Raw genomic sequence first — 24,054 nt, 5'->3', positions numbered from 1 at the left:
CCTCCACTCCCCCTTTTCTAGTAGCCAGCCCCTGTCACCACCCACAAACGGCTTCTCCTGTCACTCACTCTGCTGGGCAGTCTATGCGCAGCAAGCGAACGCTTCCCGATCTCTCGCAGTGGTTCGCGCATGCACACTGTGATGCGTACGCAAGCGCAGAATCCGAAAATTGGCCAGCTACGAGCGAACGCATCCTAGCGTGCGGGTCTGAATCAGGTCCTTAATCCCAAAAATAACATTTCCACTACATTTCAGCTCTGCACAAAAGGACCAGCTGACATCATGTCAGTGATTCTCTTGTTAAGACAGGTGACAGTGTTTACGAGGACAATGCTGGAGATCACTCTGTCATGCTGATTGAGTCAGCATAACAGACTGGAAGCTTCAAAAGGAGGGTGGAGCTTGAAATCATTGTTCTTCCTCTGTTACCCATGATTGGGATGTAGTCTGGAAGCCGAGAGGTCTAAATGCCGACCGCCGGCTCCCAAACTCTCTAATCTCGGCGTGGTACTAATGACAGGCGTCGAAAACCCGCCGGAAGACTGACCGCCGGCATACCGAATGAAGGTAAGCTGGGCGCGGACAGCCCGGGGGGGGGGTTAGACACTTTCCCCAGGAGGGTTAGGTTTACGCTAGGGGAAAGGGGGGGGGTTAGGTTTAGGCACATAGAGGGGCGATTAGAGTTAGGCACTTGGGGGGAGGTTAGGGTTAGGCACCCCTAGAGGAGGGTTAGGGGGTAGAATTAGGTTAGCGATACATACCTAAGGGACGATCAGGATCTTCACCCTTGCTGGGCTGCCGCTTTCGGGATTTGAACCTCCAGCCATACCTACTACACCCTCATGATCACCTGCAAGGAATCACATGCAGTTATCATTGCTTTTCACAAAAAGGGCTTCACAGGCAAGGTTTTTGCTGCTAGTAAGATTGCACCTAAATCAACCATTTATCGGATCATCAAGAACTTCAAAGAGAGAGGTTCAGTAGTAGTGAAGAAGGCTTCAGGGCACCCAAGAATGTCCAGCAAGTGCCAAGACCATCTCCTAAAGTTGATTCAGCTGCAGGATTGGGGCACCACCAGTGCAGAGCTTGCTCAGGAATGGCAGCAGGCAGGTGTGAGTGCATCTTCACGCACAGTGAAGCGAAGACTTTTGGAGGATGGCCTGGTGTCAAGAAGGGCAGCAAAGAAGCCACTTCTCTCCTGGAAAAACATCAGGGACAGACTGATATTCTGCAAAAGGTACAGGGATTGAACTGCTGAGGACTGAGGTAAAATTATTTTCTCTATGAATACCCTTTCGGAGAAGGAAAGGTGAGCGCTACCATTAGTCCGGTGTCATGCCAACAGTAAAGCTGTGAGGTTCTGTTTTTTTTGTGGGCCCGGGGTAGTGATAGGAGCAGACACTGAAGCAGGTTTAAATGAAAAGGTGGAACTTTTAATGAGTGGTTTGATAGACATGAATATGACAAAAACTAAAGTCCAGATACAGCACTAAGTGCACTTGGGAGCTGTGGTGAAGTAATGGGAAAAAGTCCAGTTAGTGACAGGCAATGAACAATGTCCAGGAAGTGACTGGTTAATAGAGAATGTTCAGGTAGTGGCAGACAATGGGAACTGTCCAGGTAGTGACTGGTTAATAGGAAAATGTCCAGTTGCTGACAGGCTGGAGAAATCAGGTGTAGTAGCTGAAATGAAGAATGCAGGCTGAGGAAGGATTATCCAGCAGAGTGTCAGTGGAGGCAAGGTGCAGGGTGAACCGCAGACTCAGGTACTCAGGCAAGGGGAAGGTAATGGAGGATGCAGGGTAGTCCAGCGGGGTTGGAGCAGACAAGCAGGCAGGCAGGTAGTGTATTACAGGAAACAGATGGTGAGCACAGGGAACTCTCAGCTATGCTGAGAAACACGTTGCACTGGCAATTAAGTGAGGCTCTGAACTTCCCTAAATACCAAGTTCTGTGCCGTGACTGGCCAGAGAGAGCATGTGACAAACCAGGATTAGGTGAGTAGGTCACGTGACTGGAGGCAAGATGGCGGCGCCCATGCCGGAGCGGAATAGAAGCACCACCAGACCTCACCAGCCCAAAGTGACAACATGCCCGCACAGAACCACGCACAGACAACGCCCGTCGCCAAACACTAGCGCCACCGCCAGACGCCCCCCGCCATAGTGACCTCACAGGTAATACCCGTCGACCACCATGCTGAGAAACTCTGGTCGTGACAAAAGCATCCTGAGACCATTGATGTGTGGGATTGCTTCTCAGCCAAGTGAGTGGGATCACCTTTTGCCTAAGAACACAGCCATGAATAAAGAATGCTACTAAAACATCCTCCAAGAGCAACTTCTCCCAACCATCCAAGAACAGTTTGGTGACAAACAATGCCTTTTCCAGCATGATGGAGCACCTTGCCATATGGCTAAAGTGCTAACTAAGTGGCTCGGGGAACAAAATAGAAATTTTGGGTCCATGGTCAGGAAACTCCCCCACACCTTAATCCCATTGAGAATTTGTGGTCAATCCTCAAAAGGCGAGTGGACAAACGAAAAACCCACAAATTCTGACAACTCCAAGCATTGATTAGGCAAGAATGGGCGGCCATCAGTCAGTATGTGGTCCAGCAGTTGATTGACAGCATTCCAGGGTGAATTGTAGAAGTCTTGAAAAAGAAGGGTCAACACTACAAATATTGACTCTCAGCCTAAACGTAATGTAATTGTCAATAAAAGCCTCTGACACTTATGAAATGCTTGTAATTTGACTTCAGTATACCATAGTAACAGCTGACCAAAAGGTCTAAAGACACTGAAGCAGCAAACTTTGTGAAAACCAATACTTGTGTCATTCTCAAAACTTTTGGCCATGGCTGTAGAGGCACTTATTGTGCCACTACAACGCTTCCTGCTTTGCCTCTCTTACTGTATGAACATGTCATCGGCCAAAGCAGGGGAGTGACAACTCCCCCCTCCAGCGATCCCTCCTAGAGCCCACAGCGCAGCAGCCTAGTGCTGATGCGCTGTGTCTCAGTCCCGACCGGCTCTACAGAGCATGCGCGGGATCTCGCAAGTATCGCGAAATCCCGCGTAAAGACCTGGAGCCGGCAGCCCCTGCAGCAGGGACAGAGCTGTGGGGATAGGGCATCGCCAGTTGCAGCAGTCGATAACGATAGGTGCAGCGAGCGGAACGCTCAGCCGAACTGTCCGTTCATACATAGCCCAGGCTATTGGCTCTGCTATCATGTAGATAGCAACGCCGATAATGACAGGGGCGCTCTGTGCCCCTGTCATTTACCGCCCAGTCCCCCAGTAATACATGGGTGAGAAGTGGTATCAGTGCACATAACGTGCACTGATGCCGCTTCTGCGGTTAATACATCTCCCCCAGTGTTTCCAAAACTTTTTGATGTGACAAACCTTTGATATGATACGTTTACTGTAATGATGACACCTAGGGGGCAATTCAGTTCACAATGATGTGCTGTGGCGATGTCCATGTACGCACAATAGCTTATTACAGTAAGCTATCTTCGTACATATGCCTGTGCCCCTCGATGAGGTGTGAGGGGAAAAATGAGCGAAGATATATAGGCCCTCATTCAGAGGGCGGCCGCTTGTCTTTTGAAGTGTGGCCTCCTGGTCGCTAGTTAAGCTGTGGGTTACCACCCACAGCTTTAGTGAGCGACCAGGTTGATGGTCGCGATGGTCAAGACCATCACGACCATCGGGGCTTGCGACGAGCCCCTTGATGTTGGGTCTCGGCAACCGCAAGCCCCAGGGAGCTTCCTGCTCTGATCGAGCAGGAAGCTCGATGTCAGTGCTGATGTCAGTGCGGCCGCCCACAAACGGCAGGCGTTCCTTAAGGAATGCCTCCGTTTGTGGAACCACCCCCCCTCCCCGCCTACAAAACTGGTCGAGCTGTCGATCAACATCGACAGCCGCCCCTTTTGTAGCGAGCCCCGGAGCGAGAGAATTTCTCTCTCGCTCCAAGACTTGCGCACACGCAGTGTGGCCGCTGCGCGTGCGCAGGGCCTAAACATCGATCCGCTTGCGAGCGGGTCTGAATGAGGTCCATAGTCAGAGTACCTTTGCAACAGTTGTAAAGGCACATCACTGAGGTTTATATTACCTCCTCTAAGTCTGGTATTATGATAAAATAAATACAACGAACAATCCCTAAAGTACCTTTTTAATGACATATATTTTTATTGGAAAGCTTAATAGAATTTCTCCTAAGTCATCTAAGGTAATTGCCAGAGCTATATTAGGATCATTTAGCCAAGGTCGGCCCAAGGTGAGGTCAGATCTGTGTGGCGCCAGTGTCTGTGCCTCCTGACTCTTGATACTCGTGTGTGTCATTGCATTCAGTTGTCTGTTGACAGACCAGACTGGGACACTGTTTTCAGTGTGTTGCATAGTTTAAAGTGAAACTACCTTCATTGGTCTATTATATGACCCCTAAACCTCAGACCATTTCTGAGATCTTATCTAATGGTGAAGTTTGGAGGTGCGGTAAAATCATTGCGCTTTTACATTTTGGGCATAAACATGATCGGATGAGGTGGGTTTTAAAAACCGACGCTTAGTAAATAATCTCTCCAGTCTCTTCTGCTTAGTTGTGGGGAACCAATGGTACCTTTTTCAGTTTTTTTTTCCATGAATACACCTATAAATTCTGTAAACTCTTCAATAAGATACAGAATTCCTTGAACCAAAGTGTCATATTGAGAGATCTGGCTCTATCATTTTAATAGATAGTTGGGGAAGATTCAGTTTGTGACGTTGTGTCCCCAAACATCCCGCAATGCTTAGCTTTACACATACCCAGAGGAAAAACTAGATATGTTGATGGATGGGCAACTAATTGGATTGTTACATTTTGGTTAAAAATATTAAGGGGTCTATTTACTAAGCAGTGTTAGGAGACAGAGGGAAAAGTGATAAGAAAGTGATAAGGTGCCAGCCAATCAGCTCCCAGCTGTCCTTTTTCAAACACAGCCTGTGAGATGACAGTTGGGAGCTGATTGGCTGGCACCTTATCACTTTCTTATCACTTTTCCCTCTGTCTCCTAACACTGCTTAGTAAATAGACCCCTTGATGTTGAATATAGAAAAATATTTTGTAATTGCTTTGTGTGTGTGTTTTTTTTGTTTACAAGACCCTTGAGCAACAGTCAAGACCCCTGCACACTAGATGATATCGTGAGTGATTTGTTCGAATTCTGATGCATCGGAATGACAAATCACTCATATCGTCCAGTGTGTACACTTGATCGCGAACACGATGCGCACTCCCGAAGGTCTTTGGTGGTATCTTCAGATCTTCCCTACATGCAGGAAAATCTGTCAATCTTGTTAACCATTCGCGGCATATCGTGCAGTGTGTATGCACTACCGAACGGCGATATGTCGTTCAGACCCTGAGAATGAGGGCATCCCTTGACTGGTATTCCAAGGACACTCTCCTTCTCCATATTTTTCCAGCATCGTGAACTATACGAGCAGCATTGCAGCAGCAGCATCCCAAACCAGATTACAGTTTATAATAGGTAAATATTAAATAATCCAGTCACTGCTGATCCCCAATGTGTATTATAGAGCTAACCTGTAATTTGTTAAATGTAAAATGTACAAAAAAAAGTGAGCCGGTCCTGGTTTTGGAAATAAGGGAACAAAATGAGTAGGGAGTCCCCTGTATTTTCCATTACCAGCACCATTCCGGTGCTGGGTTTCTAGCTGGGGTGTAATGCCACAGCCGGTGAACCCTTTCACCGGGTCTCCCGACCAAAGCATTACGCCTGACTGCTAGTCAGCCCAGGGTAGTGATCCCTGGGGAGGTGGGGACCCCCTCTCCAGGGCACCCCAGGCCTGGACTGATAGCCCGGGGCCATCTCCGCCACCCCTGGCCGGCGGGGGTCGGGTTGATTTTGTATAGTGTGGTGCAAATGATAGATGTAAAAATATTGTCTTTGGCTGATGAACTACAAGTCCCAGCAAGCCTCTCACTTGGAAAACCACAAGTACCAGCATGCGGGGCATTACGGGCCCGATGGTACATGTAGTACACCTGCAAAAGAAATATAAAACTTCTAAAACAATGTTCGATACTCACCTATACCTAGTGTAGATCATGTCCTCTCCTCCATGTACAGTAGGTATCCACGGTCTGCTTTAAAAAAAGAAAAAAAATCCTGATCCACAGACATAGTACTGTCCCCAAGGATGATACTCCCTGAATTACATCTCCGCCACGGGGCGCAGACTTGCTCCTATACCGGATGTTCACACCTTCCTGAAAGGTGTTCTACATATACAGCCTCCCTTTGTCCCTCCATGGAATTTGGAAGGTGTGCTCCAAGCCCTTCAGGAACCTCCATTCAAACCCCTGGAATCAGTGGATGTCAAGTGGCTCACTGCGTAAACTCTGTTTCTTCTGGCTGTCGCATTTGCCCGTAGGGTATTGGATTTAGGGGCGCTTTCATGTCGCTCCCCCTTCTTAATCTTTCATCGAGAGAGGGCTGTTCTTAGAACACTCCCGGGCTTTCTTCCCAAAGTGGTTTCTCGTTTCCACCTAGATGAGGAAATTGTGGTTCTGGCCTTTCAATCACTAGACCTCTTGGCAGGTGAGACTTCTTTGGATGTTGTTCGTACTCTGAAGATCAACGTGGACCATACTACTTCCATCAGGAAATCGGATTCCCTCTTCGTCCTATATGGATTCCACAAGAAGGGATTGCCAGCTAACAAACAGACTCTGGCCAGATGGATTCGCATGACTATCTCACAGTAAAAACGTGCTGTAGATTCAAAAGGGATGAGAATTCACAGAATCAGTTGTTAAATACTGGGTGAGGCAGAAAAACGGTATCTGCCATGGACATTAGACATATGCAATAGGTGAATTATGTATATTGTGGATGATACATAAAACAAATGACAGGTCTGGTGAGTTCTGATTGCAGCAGGAAATGTGACTCCTGTGTTAAAAATAAGCACTATAGTTAGTGCAATGTACAAATAAATGGTAATAATTGTACACTTGGTAGTAGGCAAAAAAGTACAGGATATCATACCCGGTGGGTGATGGGGAGCCAGCGGGTGTTGAATTGCAGGGTGCTAGCTACACCTGTAATCACTTCCAAGGACTCTGGACTGTTTCAACAGGATCTGATTTCCGTTTGGGTAAAGCGTAAGGAGCCTTTCAGGGCAACCCGGGCACCCTGCAATTCTGGCCTTCCTGTGCCGGCTACAGTATCTGCTCATTCTACTTGCTCTGTGGGTCCCTCGTGGGCAGCCCGGCGTGGCGCCTCAGCTGAACAGCTATGCAGTACGGGCATCTGGGCTTCTGTCCACACCTTTCTTTTTATGCCTTTGATACATTTGCCTCTCAGGATGCTTCCTAAGAGCATAGGGTTCTCCTATCAGCTCATTCCTGCCCTTGAACAACTGCTTTGGGACATCGCCATTATCTACCTGTGGAGCCCTATGGACCCTGAAGAAGAAAAGGAGAGTTATGGTAAAACTTACCTTTGTTAATGCTCTTTCTTCGAAGTCCATAGGGTCCACAGGGAACCCGCCCTGATGCACCTGGCTTCTATGGCTTTTTTCTCTTGGTCACTTGTTTCCTTCTCTGTGTGAGAGTGTCTTCCTTCTCTCCTCTCCTGCCTTAGGCTTGTTAACAAAACTGAGTTGCCCTCAGGCTGTGGGCGCAGTATAGGGGGAAGGGCGGGAGCATCCTGGGATTGAAAAGCTTTGCTGTTGGTGTCAGGTCCTCCAGGTCCCACCTACACCCCATTGTCTCCCTGTGGAGCCCTATGGACCCTGAAGAAGAAATACAGGAGACCACCTACTCATTTTGTCCCCATGTTTCCAAAACCAGGACCGGCTCACTAGGCCCATTGTTGGTTTTGCAAAATATTTGGGACCCTGTATTTTCACAACCAGGACTGGCTCGGTGAGCCCAGTGCTGGTTATGCAAAATATAGGGGACCCTTACGTCTTTTGTCCCCCGCATTTTCACAACCAGGACTGGCTCACTGAAAAGTCCGGTGCTGGTTGAGCTGTAGAGGGGGACCCCACGTTTATATATATATATATATATATATATATATATACATATATATATATATATACATACATACATACATACATACATACATACATAAAAAATTTTTTTATTTTACATATTGCTGGTTAGCTCTATAATACAAATTGACTGGATTATTTAGTACTTACCTCTATTATAAACTGTAATCTGGTTCGGGATGCTGCTGCTGCAATGCTGCTCGTATAGTTCACGATGCTGGAAAAATATGGAGGAGGGGAGTGTCCTTGGAATGTCAGTTAAGAGACGCCCTCATTGTCAGGGTCTGAATGACGTGTTCGTTCGGTAGTGCGAACACACTGCACGATATGCTGCGAATCGTTACGAGATAGACAGATCTTCCTGCATGTAGGGAAGATCTGAAGATACGACCAACGACCGTCGGGAACATGCATCGTGATCGTAATCAAGTGTACACACTGGACGATATGAACGATTTGTCGTTCCGATGCATCGGTATCGGCCAAATCGCTCACAATATCGTCTAGTGTGTAGGGTCCTTGAGACCTCGTATTCTTGAGCGGTTGTAAAGGACCTATGGTCCTTTGCCCCGTAGTGCATTGCTCAATAATTTGATCTATAGCTCACTATGTAGAATAAAAAGAACGTACTTGTAGCACTAACGTCAGGACGGAAAGATCCTTGCTGTCAGTGTTTGATACTAAGCACCTACCTCTAAAATAAACCATTAGTGTAACCAGTATTATGTTGTTAAACTAAACCATATAACATTACAGAGCAAAGCTAATCATTTCTTTGTATATCTTGTTTCCACAGGCCAAGGTATAGATGAGCCTCTTTCTGAAATAGGGTTCAAGCAGGCGGACGCTGCTGGTAGATTCCTGAGCTTTGTCAATTTCACTCATGTTTTCTCCAGTGACCTCATTCGTGCAAAACAAGCAAGTGCTTTACCGTTTTATTCCGCTGCTGGATCTATATGTTAATGTGCATTATTATTGTTAAGGAGAATCTGTTACCTCTGGGACAGGCTTTCTTTTATAAATTACAGATTTCCAAATACCTGTAGCAAAATCCCCTTCCCAGGAGGCTCCATGGCTTGGCGTTTAGCACGCCAGTGAGGATGCTTAATGGCCTAGTCTGCATGCTAATTATGGCCACTTTGTTACAGCAGTATGGCCGTGATCTACACTGAGAATGCTGACATGGAGAGTAGAGGGCAAACAGGGTAGCATGGGGTGTAGCTGTTATAGGGCTTGCACCTAAAGGCTGGGGTTGCCATCACTCCCGAAGCTTCATGCAATAGCAGATATTTTCTCGGTTCCTCCGACTTGCAAAAGCTCACCCACTAGTGATTAGGCTGTGTCTGCTGTCCTTGTAGCCGAAAGGCAGCATGCGATTCACTAACAATGGAGACGGAACATCTACTACATTTATTTATTAAGGTTTAGTTTATATAGCGCCAGCATATTCTGTCGAGCTTCACAATTGGGGACAAACCAGTAATAAAACAAAACTGTGTGACAACCACAGAAAAAAGTAAGAGGGCCTAAATCGCTTTTAAAAATTGGTCTTTTCCCATATTGCCCCTAGTGGCCCCTCCTTGTTTAGCAGTGCTGCTCATGGTGTTTTTACATCATCAGAGAAGCAAAGGGTTTAATTCACGTTTTTCCTTAGGACATATTAGACCTCAGACAGTTTTGTAAAGATTCAAAGATCTTCAAAGTGGTATAAGCAACATTAATATTGAAGGTACTGGAGAAGGTAGACTTCCTGACGTCCGTCGATCTTTAGGACACATATCTGCATATACTGATTGCTCATCAGCATTCAACATTCATCTGTAAATTACATCTCCAATTCACTTGCCTACCTTTCTGGCTGTCCACAGCATCATGGACACTTGCAAAGTAATTCTGATGGCAGCACTGAGAGTGCAGTGTTGCAGTCTGGCCCATTCCGGACACAATACTCAAAGTCGGTGATGGCACAAGTCAAGGCTCATCAACCACCATAAAAACCATGTGCTTCCATCCCAAGAGCTAGAATTTCTGGAGATACACATACAGATGTGTCCACATACATCTTACTTCCTTGCGTGTTAAACAGCACTTTTAGAGGTGCCATGCCATGGTGTGACTTGGTAGCGCAGATTGTCTTTTCTTGCAAATTGTAACCTTCAAATGCGTCTTATCTGCAAAGTGATGCAAATAGAACACACAAGCAGCTTCTGCTGATTACAATGATACGCGGCATGCCTATATTCTGTGTGCGACTGTGGCTGTATCTGCCTGCAAAACTTGATCCGGAAGATGCAATTTCTCTAAAAATCTTCTGGGAGGGGAAGCTTAAGCTTTTCGGGGTGTTTTCCTCAGCCATTGGCATCCTACCTTGGACAGCCAGTGTAACATCTACAGGACAAAACATATTCCAGCTTTGTCATCACAATCCAAACAACCTGGACTTTATGTCCAGATCTACAGTCCAGCAAAGAGCACATACAAGGGATGTTTCTCTTTTGCAACAAAAGTAAACCAGGCTAGTAGGAACAAGGAAGTAAATTGCTGATGTCACATCTTCAATATGAAATTAAATATATCCATCTCCACATTGCCCCCCCCCCACCCCTCCCCTTTTAAAAATCAAATGGTAATTGTCTTTCCTGACATAGGGCCTGATTCAGAGCTGAACGCTCTGACCAGAGCGCTCGCTCTGAATCAGGGCCCTCCTACCTGTTTTTGGAGCGTCCTCATGGACGCTCGCATAGCAGTGGGTTACCACCCACAGCTTATGCGAGCGTCCGTGATGATGGTCGCAATGGTCAAAGACCATCGCGACCATCGGGCTTGCGACGAGACCCTGCGGTAGGGTCAGAGCCAAAGTCACTCCCACTGACATCATTACTGATGTCAGTGGGGCCGGACTCAGACGGTAGGCGTTCCCATGGGAACGCCTCCGTCTGGCTGGCACGCCCACCAAAGGGGGCGTGCTGTCAGTCACCATCGACAGCACGCCCCCTTTGGTGCGAGACCCCGAGCGACATATTTCTCGTCACTCGCCGGGTCTCGCGCATGCACACGACTGAGCTCCCTCCGTCGTGCGCATTCGCCAAACATCGACCCGCTTGCGAGCGAACTTCCCTCGCGAGCGGGTCTGAATGACCCCCATACTCCATATGGCAAGGGTCTCCGCATGCAGCCTTCTAGCTGTGGAACTACACTTCTCAGGATGCCCTGCCACAGTTTTAGCATACCCTCATAGCAAAACTGTGACAGGGCATGCTGGGATGTGTAGCTCCATAGCAACTGGAGAGTCTGTTCAGTACCCCTGCCATGTGGAAAGGTCACTTAAGTAATAGGAACAGATTGCAGCAAATCCATATTATATAGCCGCCATGCCATTGAAATAATTCTCAGTTGGTGGTGCTGATAATCATCTTCTTCATCATCGTTGTTGTACCTGTAATAAATATGCCTTACCTGTATATGCCTCCAATCTAATTGTGCCTTACCTGTATATGCTCCAATCTAATTGTGCCTTACCTGTATATGCCTCCAATCTAATTGTGCCTCACCTGTATATGCCTCCAATCTAATTGTAGTTATGTGAACACTACCCTTCCTGTACTCAGCAAAGTCTTGCCCGCTGCTGCCCAGCCCCTTTATACCTATGGCGATATACATATACAGTATGGTAGTGCCCCTCTCATGTAAAGCAGGGTGGCATAAGTTCAGCTCTAAATGAGCCCTTTTTGTGATTTATTTGTAAACCTGGTATTTGAAATGAAATATACCATTTAAAAAAAATTTTTAACATTTGTATGTAGGCATTTTATTATCGTTTTCTTTTTGTAACGTGTAGAAGTGGCTACTGCAAAGAACTGAGATGCCCACTTGCAGCGCCTTACGTCCGCGCATTTCCCTCACTGCGTGTATTTAGGCCGCACCATGGAAACTTGCACCAGCCCTATGGGCAGGTGCAGTTTCTACATCCGGGCATGGCCTCCTATGTGCCGACTGTGCGTCTTTCATCGCAGTCACTATCGGCGACATGCCTGCATCCACTTCGCCACTCCCCTGTTACCTCCCAGTAATGCCCACTAACATTCTCCAACCGCGCATCCGATTCCATGCTGCGTCTCTGTACGCAGTTAAATCGGGACACATGCGCTGGGTGTTTCTGTGCGCCATCGACACTTCGTCCACCTGGGAATTAGGCCCTAAATGACTAATTCTATTTATTTTATACAATATATTTATCAATGTATTTTAGGACGTTTTTATTATTGTGCTTTTCTGTGGCCAACACCAAAGCACAAAGTACAAAAATTTAAAAAAGACTTATTAACTTAATAACTTGGAGAAATAGTTTACGAAGGTTGGGCCAAGAACCAAGTATTTTTTATTTTTATTATTCTTATTTTAAAATTTTTGAAACGTTAAATCTTTGTTTCCTAATCGCTTTAATAATCGATTGCGGTTATTAATTAATGCTGATTATCTGAAAGTGTAAATTCATCTAATCCATTACAATAAGCAAATGACATATAAACAAATGTAATAATCCTTATTTCGCTTTACAGACGGCTTACGCCATCATGAAGAATAACCAGTATAGTGAGGACATTAAGATTAACTATGACCCCAGGTTGCGGGAGAGGGTAAGCACTTACCAAATATGTTGTTTACTGCTTTATCGGTCGCTGTGATTGCGATGGTGATCCCAGGCTGTGATCTTGGTACATCGCTGGGATCGCAGATGCAGCAAGCAGATGGCTGTTCCGTACAGACACCTCCTGCTGCATATGTATTTTATGTGGACGGAATTGCACAGCTGCTTGTATGCGCCTCTGCTATTCCGTCCATCTCTGAATCAGGCCTTAAGCACTTTTGCTGGGTACACACTGTACAGTTTTACAGTTTTATAAACTCACGATTTGTCCTTGCAAGAAAAACCTCCGATACTCACATGTGCACAATATACAATTGCGTCTTCCCATCCTTCTATTTATCTATCCTAATGATTAGGAAGAAAGATTATGCCCCTGTACACACTGTGCGCTATACCTCTGGTATAATGTTTAACCAGCATAAGTCTTGCATTTAGGTCATCTAAATTACAGATCTCCTCATACACTGTGTATTCAGTCGCACCAAACAGCCCAACTCCTCGCCTCAATTCCCGGACGACTCAAACGAAAGCAGCAAAGCTACCGTGCTAGATTACACCGATCAATCCGATGTGCAACATTCGTACAACTGTGTGTGACGGAGTGTGAATTTGTATACTTAGTGTTCCGATGCAGCGACTGCAGCTTTTTCTCACGCCAAACACTGCGAGTGATGGTTCACTGCGTCTGAATAAGACACAAAATATAGAGAAAAAGACGGTACGCTGCCCCTCTTGGAGCGGCTCAGTATCCGAAGCCTGCAGATCGGTCGTCAGCGCATACACACTACAAAATGTTTCTGATACCGTGACCAGATTTATCGCATCTTATCAGCATCCTAGAAGATGAGATCATGCGACGAGGCAGATTTATCTGAGATCCATAAATGGAGACTGTACGTGCATATACATAATACTATCCTCTGGCAGATCATCTGATCATTTCATGACAGAGGATTGTATAGTGCAGAGGTTCCCAAACTCTGCCCATTACAGTCCACATTTTAAGTATATCCATGCTTGAGCACAGGTCACTTAATTAGTACCCCAGTCAATTTAATGTAACCATCTGGACTGGAGCATGGATATACTTAAATCCTGGACTGTAGTGGCAGAGTTTGGGAACCTCTGGTATAGTGTTTACTCAGCTTTAATCTTGCATTTAGGTAATTGTAACCTGTACTATCTGATATTTTGGGCACCAGCATCCTGTATGAGAACTGGATCCTGTTGAGCTTGAGGCCAGTGCATCGTGTTATTTGGGTCTGGGTGCTCTTCTTTTCAAGCACTTTACTATATGTACCTATATTTTAGAAAAAGTAGTTTGTGATTATTTACTCTTAGATGCATGATGTTCTCTGTAAGAGGTCAGCTCATGTAATAATTGCTGGCTGTAAATATTATGCATTCCAGAAATACGGCATTGCGGAGGGGCGGCCTCTTAGTGAGCTTAAAACCATGGCAAAGAAATCTGGGGAGCAGTGTCCTTCATACACCCCTCCAGGGGGAGAGACCCTGGAGCAGGTAACATCTGTGGCAGGACAGACTCCTGCTTTGTTTGCAAAATATCAATGTAAAGCATTCACTGTCATATTAGCGTATAGAGTAATATTACTTTATACTATTATATTCAGTAAGCTGTGACATCACCAGGCCAGTGTTTTACAGCTTCCATGATAAAAGTGCTGTCCAGCATCTTGGGTATGGAAAGACAAATTATATGGTAGAGAGCCATAAAGCACATAGCACAGAGAATTGTGAGTTACGTATATCCTGTAGCTATATCCAGTACATCATATACAACAAGATGCAAGGCACATTGAAACATAAACATAATTACAGTGTTTGGTATCATGTAAAACGTCAGTATTTTATATGCATGGCATGGCAAATACTGTCCCATTTACACCGCATACAAGGTAATGACTATCGTATATATAGACCCATGTCCGCAACATCCATATGCCCAGCATACACACTCATGCCCAGTATAACAGCCTCATGCCCACCTGACATGGTCCTGTGTCAAGAATAATAGTGTATGGTTTGTTCCAAATATATATATAGTTTCTCAGAATAATATCTTGATTGATGTAATATTTTTGTTTTGAAAATCTGCAGATCATAGGTGTATATCTGTGCTTTATATACACCTATGATCAGCCTTAACATTAACACCACTGACAGTGACCACCATTGTCTAAAATGCTCCCATCCCAAGGCAAATCTGTTCCATTGTCTGTGGGAATGCCCACAACCAGCTGGTTAACTATGTTCCCCTTAATCCTGAATGGGCTGTGTTGGGTACTTTCCCAACTAATCAGAGAATTACAGAGGGTGTTAGGAAGCTCTTAGTGGCGATTAGTGTGGCAGGTAGAAAAACTATCCTTCAAAATTAGCTCCAGAGGGAAACCCCTCCTTTCCCCTTTTCAAAGAAAGGGGGGGACATGTATTCCGTATGGATTGGGTTGAAGCCGTATGGGAGAGGGTACAACGTGTTGGCTTTTTCTTTGAGGCCTGGGAAAGTTATATAGACACACTTCCTTGGGTTACCAGGCGCCAAATTCATAGGAGTCTGCAATACACTACATGGGATGAGCTTCGGATGGAGTGTCCTAGTAATCTTATCTAAGATTACTAGGACACTCATTGTACGATTGTAGGCTGGTGAAATTGGGGGTCCCCCCTGGGCACGTGGATCGTTCCCCCATAATATTGTGTTATATTTCTGTGCACTGCTCTAAGTTTTGACTGGCGGCAAATTCTTTGCCCCTTGCATAATTTGTAAATGTTCTTGTTACTTTGCAGAATTGTATCCCTACCTAATTGTATAATTCTAACTTCACCTGTCTTATAGAACCTATGAATGTAGATTCAAGTATTGTTTTTGATTATGTATTCATTGTTTAGATGATGTTACATGCTTCAATAAAAAATATATATAGAAAAACAAAACACTAACAGGTGAAGTGAATAACATTCATTATCTCATTACAATGGCACCTGTCAGGGGGTAACCTATATCAGGCAGCAAGTGAACAGACAGATCTTGAAGTTGATGTGTTGGAAGTAGGACAATTGGGCAAGCGTAAGGATCTGAACAACTTTGACAAGGACCAGATTGTGATGGCTAGATGACTGGGTTAGAGCATCTCCGAAACTGCAGGCCTTGTGGGGTGTTCCCGCTATGCAGTTGTTAGCACCTACCCAAAGTGGTCCAAGGAAGGACAACCGGTGATCTGGTGACAGGGTCATTGGCACCCAAGGCACATTGGTGCGTGTAGGGTGCGAGGGCTAGCCTGTCTGGTCCCATCCCACAGAAGAGCTACTATAGCACAAATTGCTGGAAAGGTTAATGCTGGCTATTATAGAATGGTGTTGTTCATAATGATATCAGAAGTCATCCAACAGTTGTGCAGTCACCTCTATACCCCAAGGGGAAAGGGGACACTGAGATTTTTTTTTTTTTTTTTGTGGAGCCACGGAAGATGAGCATGCATCCTGGGACTCGTCAAGTTACACATTCGCAAAATATTCACACATTACACAGAATATTTTCAGAAGAAATCATGTGACATTTGTGTTTGCCAAATATTTACATTGCTATTTACGTTGCTTGCATTTATAGTAACAGTATATTGTATGTAGTGTAATAAAGAGTTGTAGTTTAGTAGCAGAAAAATAGGCTATGGCTTGCCATTGAGAACTATGGTGCGTGACTAAAGAGGTGGGAAGTATAACTGAAGAAGTATTATGAAGTCGATCCTAAATGTTTTGTCTTTCCTCACTGTTTGTGTAATAGGTCAGAGCACGTGCCAAAGATTTCTTTGAATTCCTCTGCCAGCTGGTAATGGACGAAACGGCTGCCAGGGACCAGTCCGCTCTCGGCGCCGCCGGAAGAGAGCGGGTGGCTGCAATCAACCTCGCCCCATTCACAAATCACAAGAGTGAGAATCAGGCCGGCTGCCCCACTAGTAGTGATGTCACGCTGGACGCTAACATTCTGCTGGTGAGTCACGGAGCTTACATGAGGAACTGGATGAAGTACTTTGTAGAAGATCTGCAATTCACTTTCCCACCTGACCTGAAGAAGCTGCGGGAACTGTCCGTTAGCCCCAATACCGGAATCAGCCATTTTATTATCAGCCTTAAGCCTGGAGAAATCACTAAACCCGACATCTGTTGCATTTGTATTAATCGCCACGATCACTTAGCAGACATGAACACAGACACCAGCCATTATGTGGTATGATGTGCACTGACCTCACTTTCTTGTGTATCAGTGTGCCCAGCTGGCAGGGCATGCTGGCAGTTGTAGTTTAACAACAGCTGGGAAACCCCCGGCTTGCTTTATGCCATTGTCTTTTATTTATATTTGAGGAAAGGAATCGCAACTTTGACTATTTTCAAGTAAAAAAAAAAGGAGCTTTGACAGTATGCATGTTTCTAAGGTGATGGGCTGCATGTCTCTAACCTCACAAACTTGTGATATTATATAGTCTATAAAAGTCTTTGGCGAACCAGAGTCTAAAAAACCATAGTGAAGAGCTACATTTGGTCCATGGTCCATCTGGAACAGACGGTCTGTTCCTTTTTGAACTAGATCAGTTTTGATCCACATTCTGATGGTCAAACGGCGGTTTAAAGCTTCTGTAAATATAGTTTTTTTAATTTGGTTTCAAGAAATTCCCAACTACTCACATCACCCTTTTGCTACTGTGTGAAGGGTGTACACTGTATACTCCTTCTAAGTATAATGACTATTCGATTATTTTCTATGTCTGTTTATCCTGTGTTTCTTTATTATTTGTGTTTTTTGTTTTATTTTGTGCGTAATATTTGCATGGAGTTGGTTGTTGAAACCGAAATTGTAAATATTATTCAAAAGGGCTAATTTAAATCTATGGATGTGCCAGTGTTAATGTAAAGTCAAACCATTAGCCAGTGTTTACACCATTTGTGTTCTGTTTGATTAGTATACGTCTTGTATTCTTCTCACACTTCACCCTTGGGCAAGATGCAATATTTATGTTCTGAAGTCGGTAACAACTTCCATAATAAAAGTGAGTGAAAAGTCTGGTGAGCTGCCCATTGTAGTGGCCATGCAGTGACATGTTGGCCGTCTCGTGGTCAGTGATGGCTGAATTCTGACTTGAATAGAGAATTGTCTCTTGAACTATTGTTTTGGAGTTGAAAAAAAAAAAAAGACAAATTCTCAAGCTTTAGCTTACACAAATAATTAGAGTGAGGTAGGTAGCTGTGATCAGGTTCAAGCATAATGGCTACACCGTACATACAGATGTGTCCTTGGTCATCTACCCTCAATACGCCATGCAGCACGATGTGCCTGGCGTGAGTGAGCCATCCGGGCCCATGCAGCAATGCTAGCGTCAGGTGTCCTTTTGTGCCGAAAAAGTGTCTAAGTCGCAATGTGACGTGGCTAGGACGCACCAGGAGCCTGTGCTGATTAATTTGATATGTGACACTTGTATACAGGTATCTGTGTGCGCCTGAGAATGTAAATGGCACTTGGCATGGAAAAAAGCTGCGGCCGCTGCATCGTAGAACGTCTCACGCTGAATGAGAGACTCACAGATATACAAGTGTCACATTATAATTAATCGGCACGGCCTCCTGGTGCTTCCTAGTCGCATCGCTTTGTGATTTAGACGCCTTTTCACACAAAAAGACGCCCGGCGCTAGCAGAGACTCACACGACCAGTCGCCCCATGAGGGGCTGTGTGATACGACTGCAGCAAAGATTAGTGAGGACACGTCGGTAGTTTTTAAAGGTTTTCCTCCATGCGAGATTCAAACACAAACATGATCATATTTGCTGGTCAAATGAAAAAACCTGTTATAATACTACACAATGTAGCCATTGGTTTGAACAGGAAACACTTACTGTTAATTTTAATGTCTTTAAAGTAATGTGATCACGTCTTAAAGTAACGTGATCTGCAGATGTGACCTTTAAACTGTGTACTGGAGCCTGCATGTCACCATTGGAGGCAGCTGAGCCAGATCGCATCGACTGCTTCTACCAGCGAGATTTCTGAGCCTTGCAACTGGCTGAACTTGATTGAATTACAAAACCCTTCATATTATTGGAACATCTCTCATTCTAACGCTGCTCCGCAATAAGATGCCAGTTCAGCTTTATTGCAGTTTATTTTATTAGGGAAATGAACACGGCCGTACTGTCAACCAGTTTAGGGGCCCACTCACTTCACGTGATAACCATTAGGTTTATATTGCAGACTGTATTATGTGGAAAAACGGGTTTGTTTGTTTATTCATACCTGACTGTTAATTACTGTACGAGCAGGACATTCAAGAGTTCTAGGGACGGAGTGAAATGATTACCCCATGTTTAAGTAATGTCATAAAGCTGATAGTGGTTCAAGAAATGTGTCTGTGTTTTTTGTTCTGTCATTATGGCTCCTTATAATCTCTGAAGAAAAGGCAAAGGCAGAGACGTACATTGGGATTCAGTGACATTGCAGCGCTATGTGCGTCTACTAATGGTTCTAAGCAGTAGTTGTCTCCTCCTATGACACCACCAAGCTTCCTGATTACATCTGCTAACATTGGAACCCTGTATGGTCTGCACAAGGTGTATGCCTACAGAGAGACGTCAATATGGAGTGTATAAAAGGAGGGGGCAGGTAAAGATACCTAATAATACCTATTACCCATAGCAAACATACTAAACAATATTACCTTGCAGAAGGCCTGGCATTGCTGCTGCTTCTAAATTAAAACTCACACTTACCTTTTGTATCAGAAAATAAATGTCTTGTATATAATATAATAATTAATAAAACCACCTGTTAGACAGTGGAATTTCCTTTTTTAAAGGGCATGTACATTCATATATATAAAAGCCTGTGTATTACTGAGCTAAATAATGATCAAAAGTAACTGATTAAGAAAATCTATTTAGCATGTTTTTCTTCGTGGTGCTTTTGGACAACCCCACGATTTAACACCCGCCCCATTCCCCCTTCTTCTCACCCACACACCCGTATATCATATGCAGGTTTGGTTTTCTGGGTCCTCAGCTGTTTTGGGGTAGGTGTATGGGGGGGGCGACGATTCCTCCCTTATTTACTATGTGTGGGGGACATCCTTGATGTACAGCCTTGGCCAAAAGTTTTGAGAATGTCTCAAAGTTTGCTGCTTCAGTGTTTTAGACCTTTTTGTCAGATGTTACTATGGTATACTGAAGTAAAATTACAAGCATTTCAGAAGTGTCAGAGGCTTTTATTGGCAATAACATTAAGTTTATGCAAAGAGTCAATATTTGCAGTGTTGACCCTTCTTTTTCAAGACCTCTGCAATTCTCCCTGGCATGCTGTCAATCAATTTCTGGGCCACATAGTGACCGATGGCCGTCCATTCTTACCTAAACAATGCTTGGAGTTTGTCAGAATTTGTGGGTTTTTGTTTGTCCACCCGCCTCTTGAGGATTGACCACAAGTTCTCAATGGGATTAAGGTCTGGGGAGTTTCCTGGCCATGGACCCAAAATATCAATGTTTTGTTCCCCGAGCCACTTAGTTATCACTTTTTGCCTTTTGGCAAGGTGCTCCATCATACTGGAAAAGGCATTGTTCATCAACCAAACTGTTCTTGGATGGTTGGGAGAAGTTGCTCTTGGAGGATGTTTTGGTACCATTCATTATTCATGGCTGTGTTTTTAGGCAAAATTGTGAGTGAGAACATACCATTGACTGAGAAGCAACCCCACACATGAATGGTCTCGGGATGCTTTACTGTTGGCATGACACAGGACTGATGGTAGCACTCACCTTTTCTTCTCTGGACAAGTGTTTTTCCAGATGCCCCAAACAATCTAAAAGGGGATTCATTAGATAAAATAACTTTACCCCAGTCCTCAGCAGTCCAATCCCTGTACCTTTTGCAGAATATCAGTCTGTCCCTGATGTTTTTCTTGTAGAGAAGTGGCTTCTTTGCTGCCCTTCTTGACACCAAGCCATCCTCCAAAAGTTTTTGTCCTGTGTCATACCAACAGTAAAGCATTCTTAGACAATTCATGTGTGGGGTTGCTTCTCAGCCAAGGGAGTGGGCTCACTCACAATTTTGCCTAAGAACACAGCCATGAATAAAAAATGGTACCAAAACATCCTCCAAGAGCAACTTCTCCCAAACATCCAAGAACAGTTTGGTGACGAACAATGACTTTTCCAGCATGATGGAGCACCTTGCCATAAGGCAAAAGTGATGACTAAGTGGCTCGGGGAACAAACCATAGAAATTTTGAGTCCATGGCCAGGAAACTCCCCAGACCTTAATCCCATTGAGAATCTGTGGTCAATCCTAAAGAGGGGGGTGGACAAACAAAAACCCACAAATTCTGACAAACTCCAAGCATTGATTAGGCAAGAATGGGCGGCCATCAGTCAGTATGTGGCCCAGAATTTGATTGCAATTCTCCCTGGCATGCTGTCAGAGGTCTTGAAAAAGAGGGGGCAACACTACAAATATTGACTCTTTGCATAAACTTAATGTAATTGTCAATAAAAGCCTCTGACACTTATGAAATGCTTGTAATTTTACTTTAGTATACCATAGTAACATCTGACAAAAAGGTCTAAAAACACTGAATCAGCAAACTTTGTGAAAACCAATATTTGTGTAATTCTCAAAAAATTTGGCCATGGCTGTAGAGTGGATTGCCCAGCTCAGACACCATCTTTAACAGAAAAGCTTTCTACAGATTAGTGGATTAGATTAATCAAACAACTATAACAGACATGACATCATCCCATTGTGAGAATGTCGCCTAGTAGTGCTATATGTGTATTCTCGATAGGTAGTATCAAATACAAACAATAAATATTAAAGAGAACAGTGTGAAACATATAAATGCAAGAATTTATTAAAGAATCCTGCAGTACCATCAAACACTATTTAAAAACAAAAAGATTAAAAAATATATAGTTGTGTATATATATATATATACAAAAATAAAACATCTGATGTATAGTGATCTGTTTTGACAATGAGGAAAAGACAGCTAAAGAAATGTATGCAATTTTGACATGCAGCTGAAAAATGTCTCAAATGATACAACAGCATGAATGTCGGAATATGGTTTACATGGTACAGGTACCTACTTTCCGATGGCGGTCAAGCCGTACGATTGCTGATAAGGGTGCTGTGTGATAAACCTCAGTATTGTAGAATATAGGGTCCGGGTGATAGAAATGGTGCAGTCCTTGGCAGGTGCAATAAAGCCAGGTGGTGTCCAGGAAGTGCGCAATAGACCTAGGTATCTGAATGAGCAAAGTCCCTGACACGTTTCGTTACAAGCTGGTAACTTCATCAGAGGGAAACCATCCCATTTTAACTTTTTGTCTTGCATCAAATGTGGAGGGGGAGCAAATACTCCATTACAATTTACTATGCAGTGGAAAGTCTGTGGCACTGAACATTTTACAAGATATATTGGTTTTGCTGTACTACTGCTTGTTCCATCATTCTGCATTATTATTGATTTATTAGCGGTAAGTAAAGATATGTTCCATGTTGCATTCAAACTGTATACAAATAAATGTATATAGTTATACCATTTTTTATTCCTTGACTTTGTTTACGACCATTGTTGGCTTCCTGGGGCAAAATATCTAGGGATTTAAATTGTTGCACGTACCCATAAGTAAATTAAGGAGACGTGTTCAGCATGCCGACAGTCAGGAGATAAGTGTTACTATGTCAGCGTGCTATGCTGATGAGGTTAATATATTCTGCTCTTCTGAAACTTTACATTATTTTATATATTTAAGTCTCTTTCCCCCTTAGGAAGCTATTCAGTCGGATGCCACCATGGGTGCAGCCTGTATAATTATGTGAGTAGTATTAATAAGTCTGTGTCCCTGGCAGATATTCACAGGAAGTATATTTGGCATAACTGGATTGTATGACATGTTCCTCTCCTTGAGCTATGTGAGATATATGACACACCGCATGAAATGTGAGGAGTCAGAATTAAATGAAGAATCACATAGACCTAAGACCTCAGCAATAGATAGCATTCAGGTCTTCTTAGAAAGCTCAAAGTAAACTGTTACATAATTTTTTATATGAAACCGCTGATAGTGGCATTCACTGCTTTACTGGAAAAATAATCCATCTAGATTCAGGAACGCTCTAAACCTTGTGCCTAGTAACAGGTACAGGAGCTGTCACCCGAGGAGGCCTGTTCCATTATGTGGACTAAGGCTGACTATCCAGCTTCAGAGAGACTGCTCCTACCTGTTTATGGCTCATCAATGTAGGATGGAGTTAGAGCACATCCATGTGTATTTCATTCCACAGAAGTAAACCTAGGTGCACACTATGCAATTTTTTTTTTTATTTTTTTTTATCAAACCAACAGTTGGGACGATTTTTCGGCAAAAACACAGTCCCAATATCTGTGCTACATGCTTTACAGTTTAAAGGAAATACCTGGTGAATGTCACAGTGAATTTGCATATGTACGCCCATAAGGATTATGAGATAATCAGGAATAATCATAGGAAATCCGAGCAGTTGATTTTTTTTTTTTTTTTATGAGTGTCTTTAGATTTATTCATAAAGGAATGTGGGTGGCAGATATGTATGTAACGGAACACGCTGCGGAACTGCATTTATTCCATTTTGTAAATGCTCCCACTAACTTTTCAAAAATTAGAGCTCAAAGTAAACGCCGTCACCTGCATGAACAGAGATAAATGTGGTAAAATGACTGCAGCCCCTCACTGTAAACTGAATGCCTCTGGGAATTACACATGACCCATTTATTTGCATAGCAACTTCCAGGATGTAGCCAGGATCCTGGCGGTAACCATCCCGTTGGTCACAACACCGGCTTCGGAATCCCGATGGAAGCTCACAATACTAACTCCAGAATCCCGATAGTAAATATTACAGGTCATGTTTTTGGATGTCTTTAATCATGCGCAGGTGAGTTAATCTATGTTGCTGGGTCAGTAATTATCTCCATTACTTTCACACCAAAGATACTGAAAAAATGACCTGAAAACTTAGGGGTTGAGGTTGAGAACCACTGGTATAGTGTAACTTTCCCATACCACTACAGCCATCTGAGCTCCCTCCTCAGAAGTATCTTAAGCTGGCCATACACCAGACCAACTTTCTTCCAACCATCCAACTAGTTGGTTGGAATAAGAATCCGGTAATGCATGGGAGCAGATGACAATCAGCAATTTGCTCCCAAACACTGGAAAACGGACAAAAGCTGTTGTTCAGCCAAGTTTTTTTTAAATGAAACCGATTTAACCAACTGACCTGAATTGAC

The 24,054-nt window shown here is 44.0% G+C and overlaps 1 protein-coding gene across 1 annotated transcript in view; it reads left to right on the top strand.

The window, feature by feature from the left end:
* The window catches only part of TIGAR (TP53 induced glycolysis regulatory phosphatase), a 35,656-nt gene extending 16,510 nt beyond the window's left edge, over positions 1–19,146 (top strand). The window contains exons 3-6 of the mRNA XM_088478985.1: positions 8,878–8,999; positions 12,641–12,718; positions 14,140–14,250; positions 16,529–19,146. Of these exons, the coding sequence (XP_088335111.1) occupies positions 8,878–8,999; positions 12,641–12,718; positions 14,140–14,250; positions 16,529–16,978 (761 nt within the window). The 3' untranslated portion in view covers positions 16,979–19,146. The remainder of the gene's footprint in view (positions 1–8,877; positions 9,000–12,640; positions 12,719–14,139; positions 14,251–16,528) is intronic.
* Positions 19,147–24,054: the final 4,908 nt, after the last annotated feature.

Source organism: Taudactylus pleione, unplaced genomic scaffold (assembly GCF_031769625.1).
Source record: "Taudactylus pleione unplaced genomic scaffold, aTauple2 ptg000225l, whole genome shotgun sequence".
NCBI classification, from domain to species: domain Eukaryota; kingdom Metazoa; phylum Chordata; class Amphibia; order Anura; family Myobatrachidae; genus Taudactylus; species Taudactylus pleione.
Note: the sequence above shows the minus strand (reverse complement) of the source record. Positions and strands in the feature narration are given on the sequence as shown.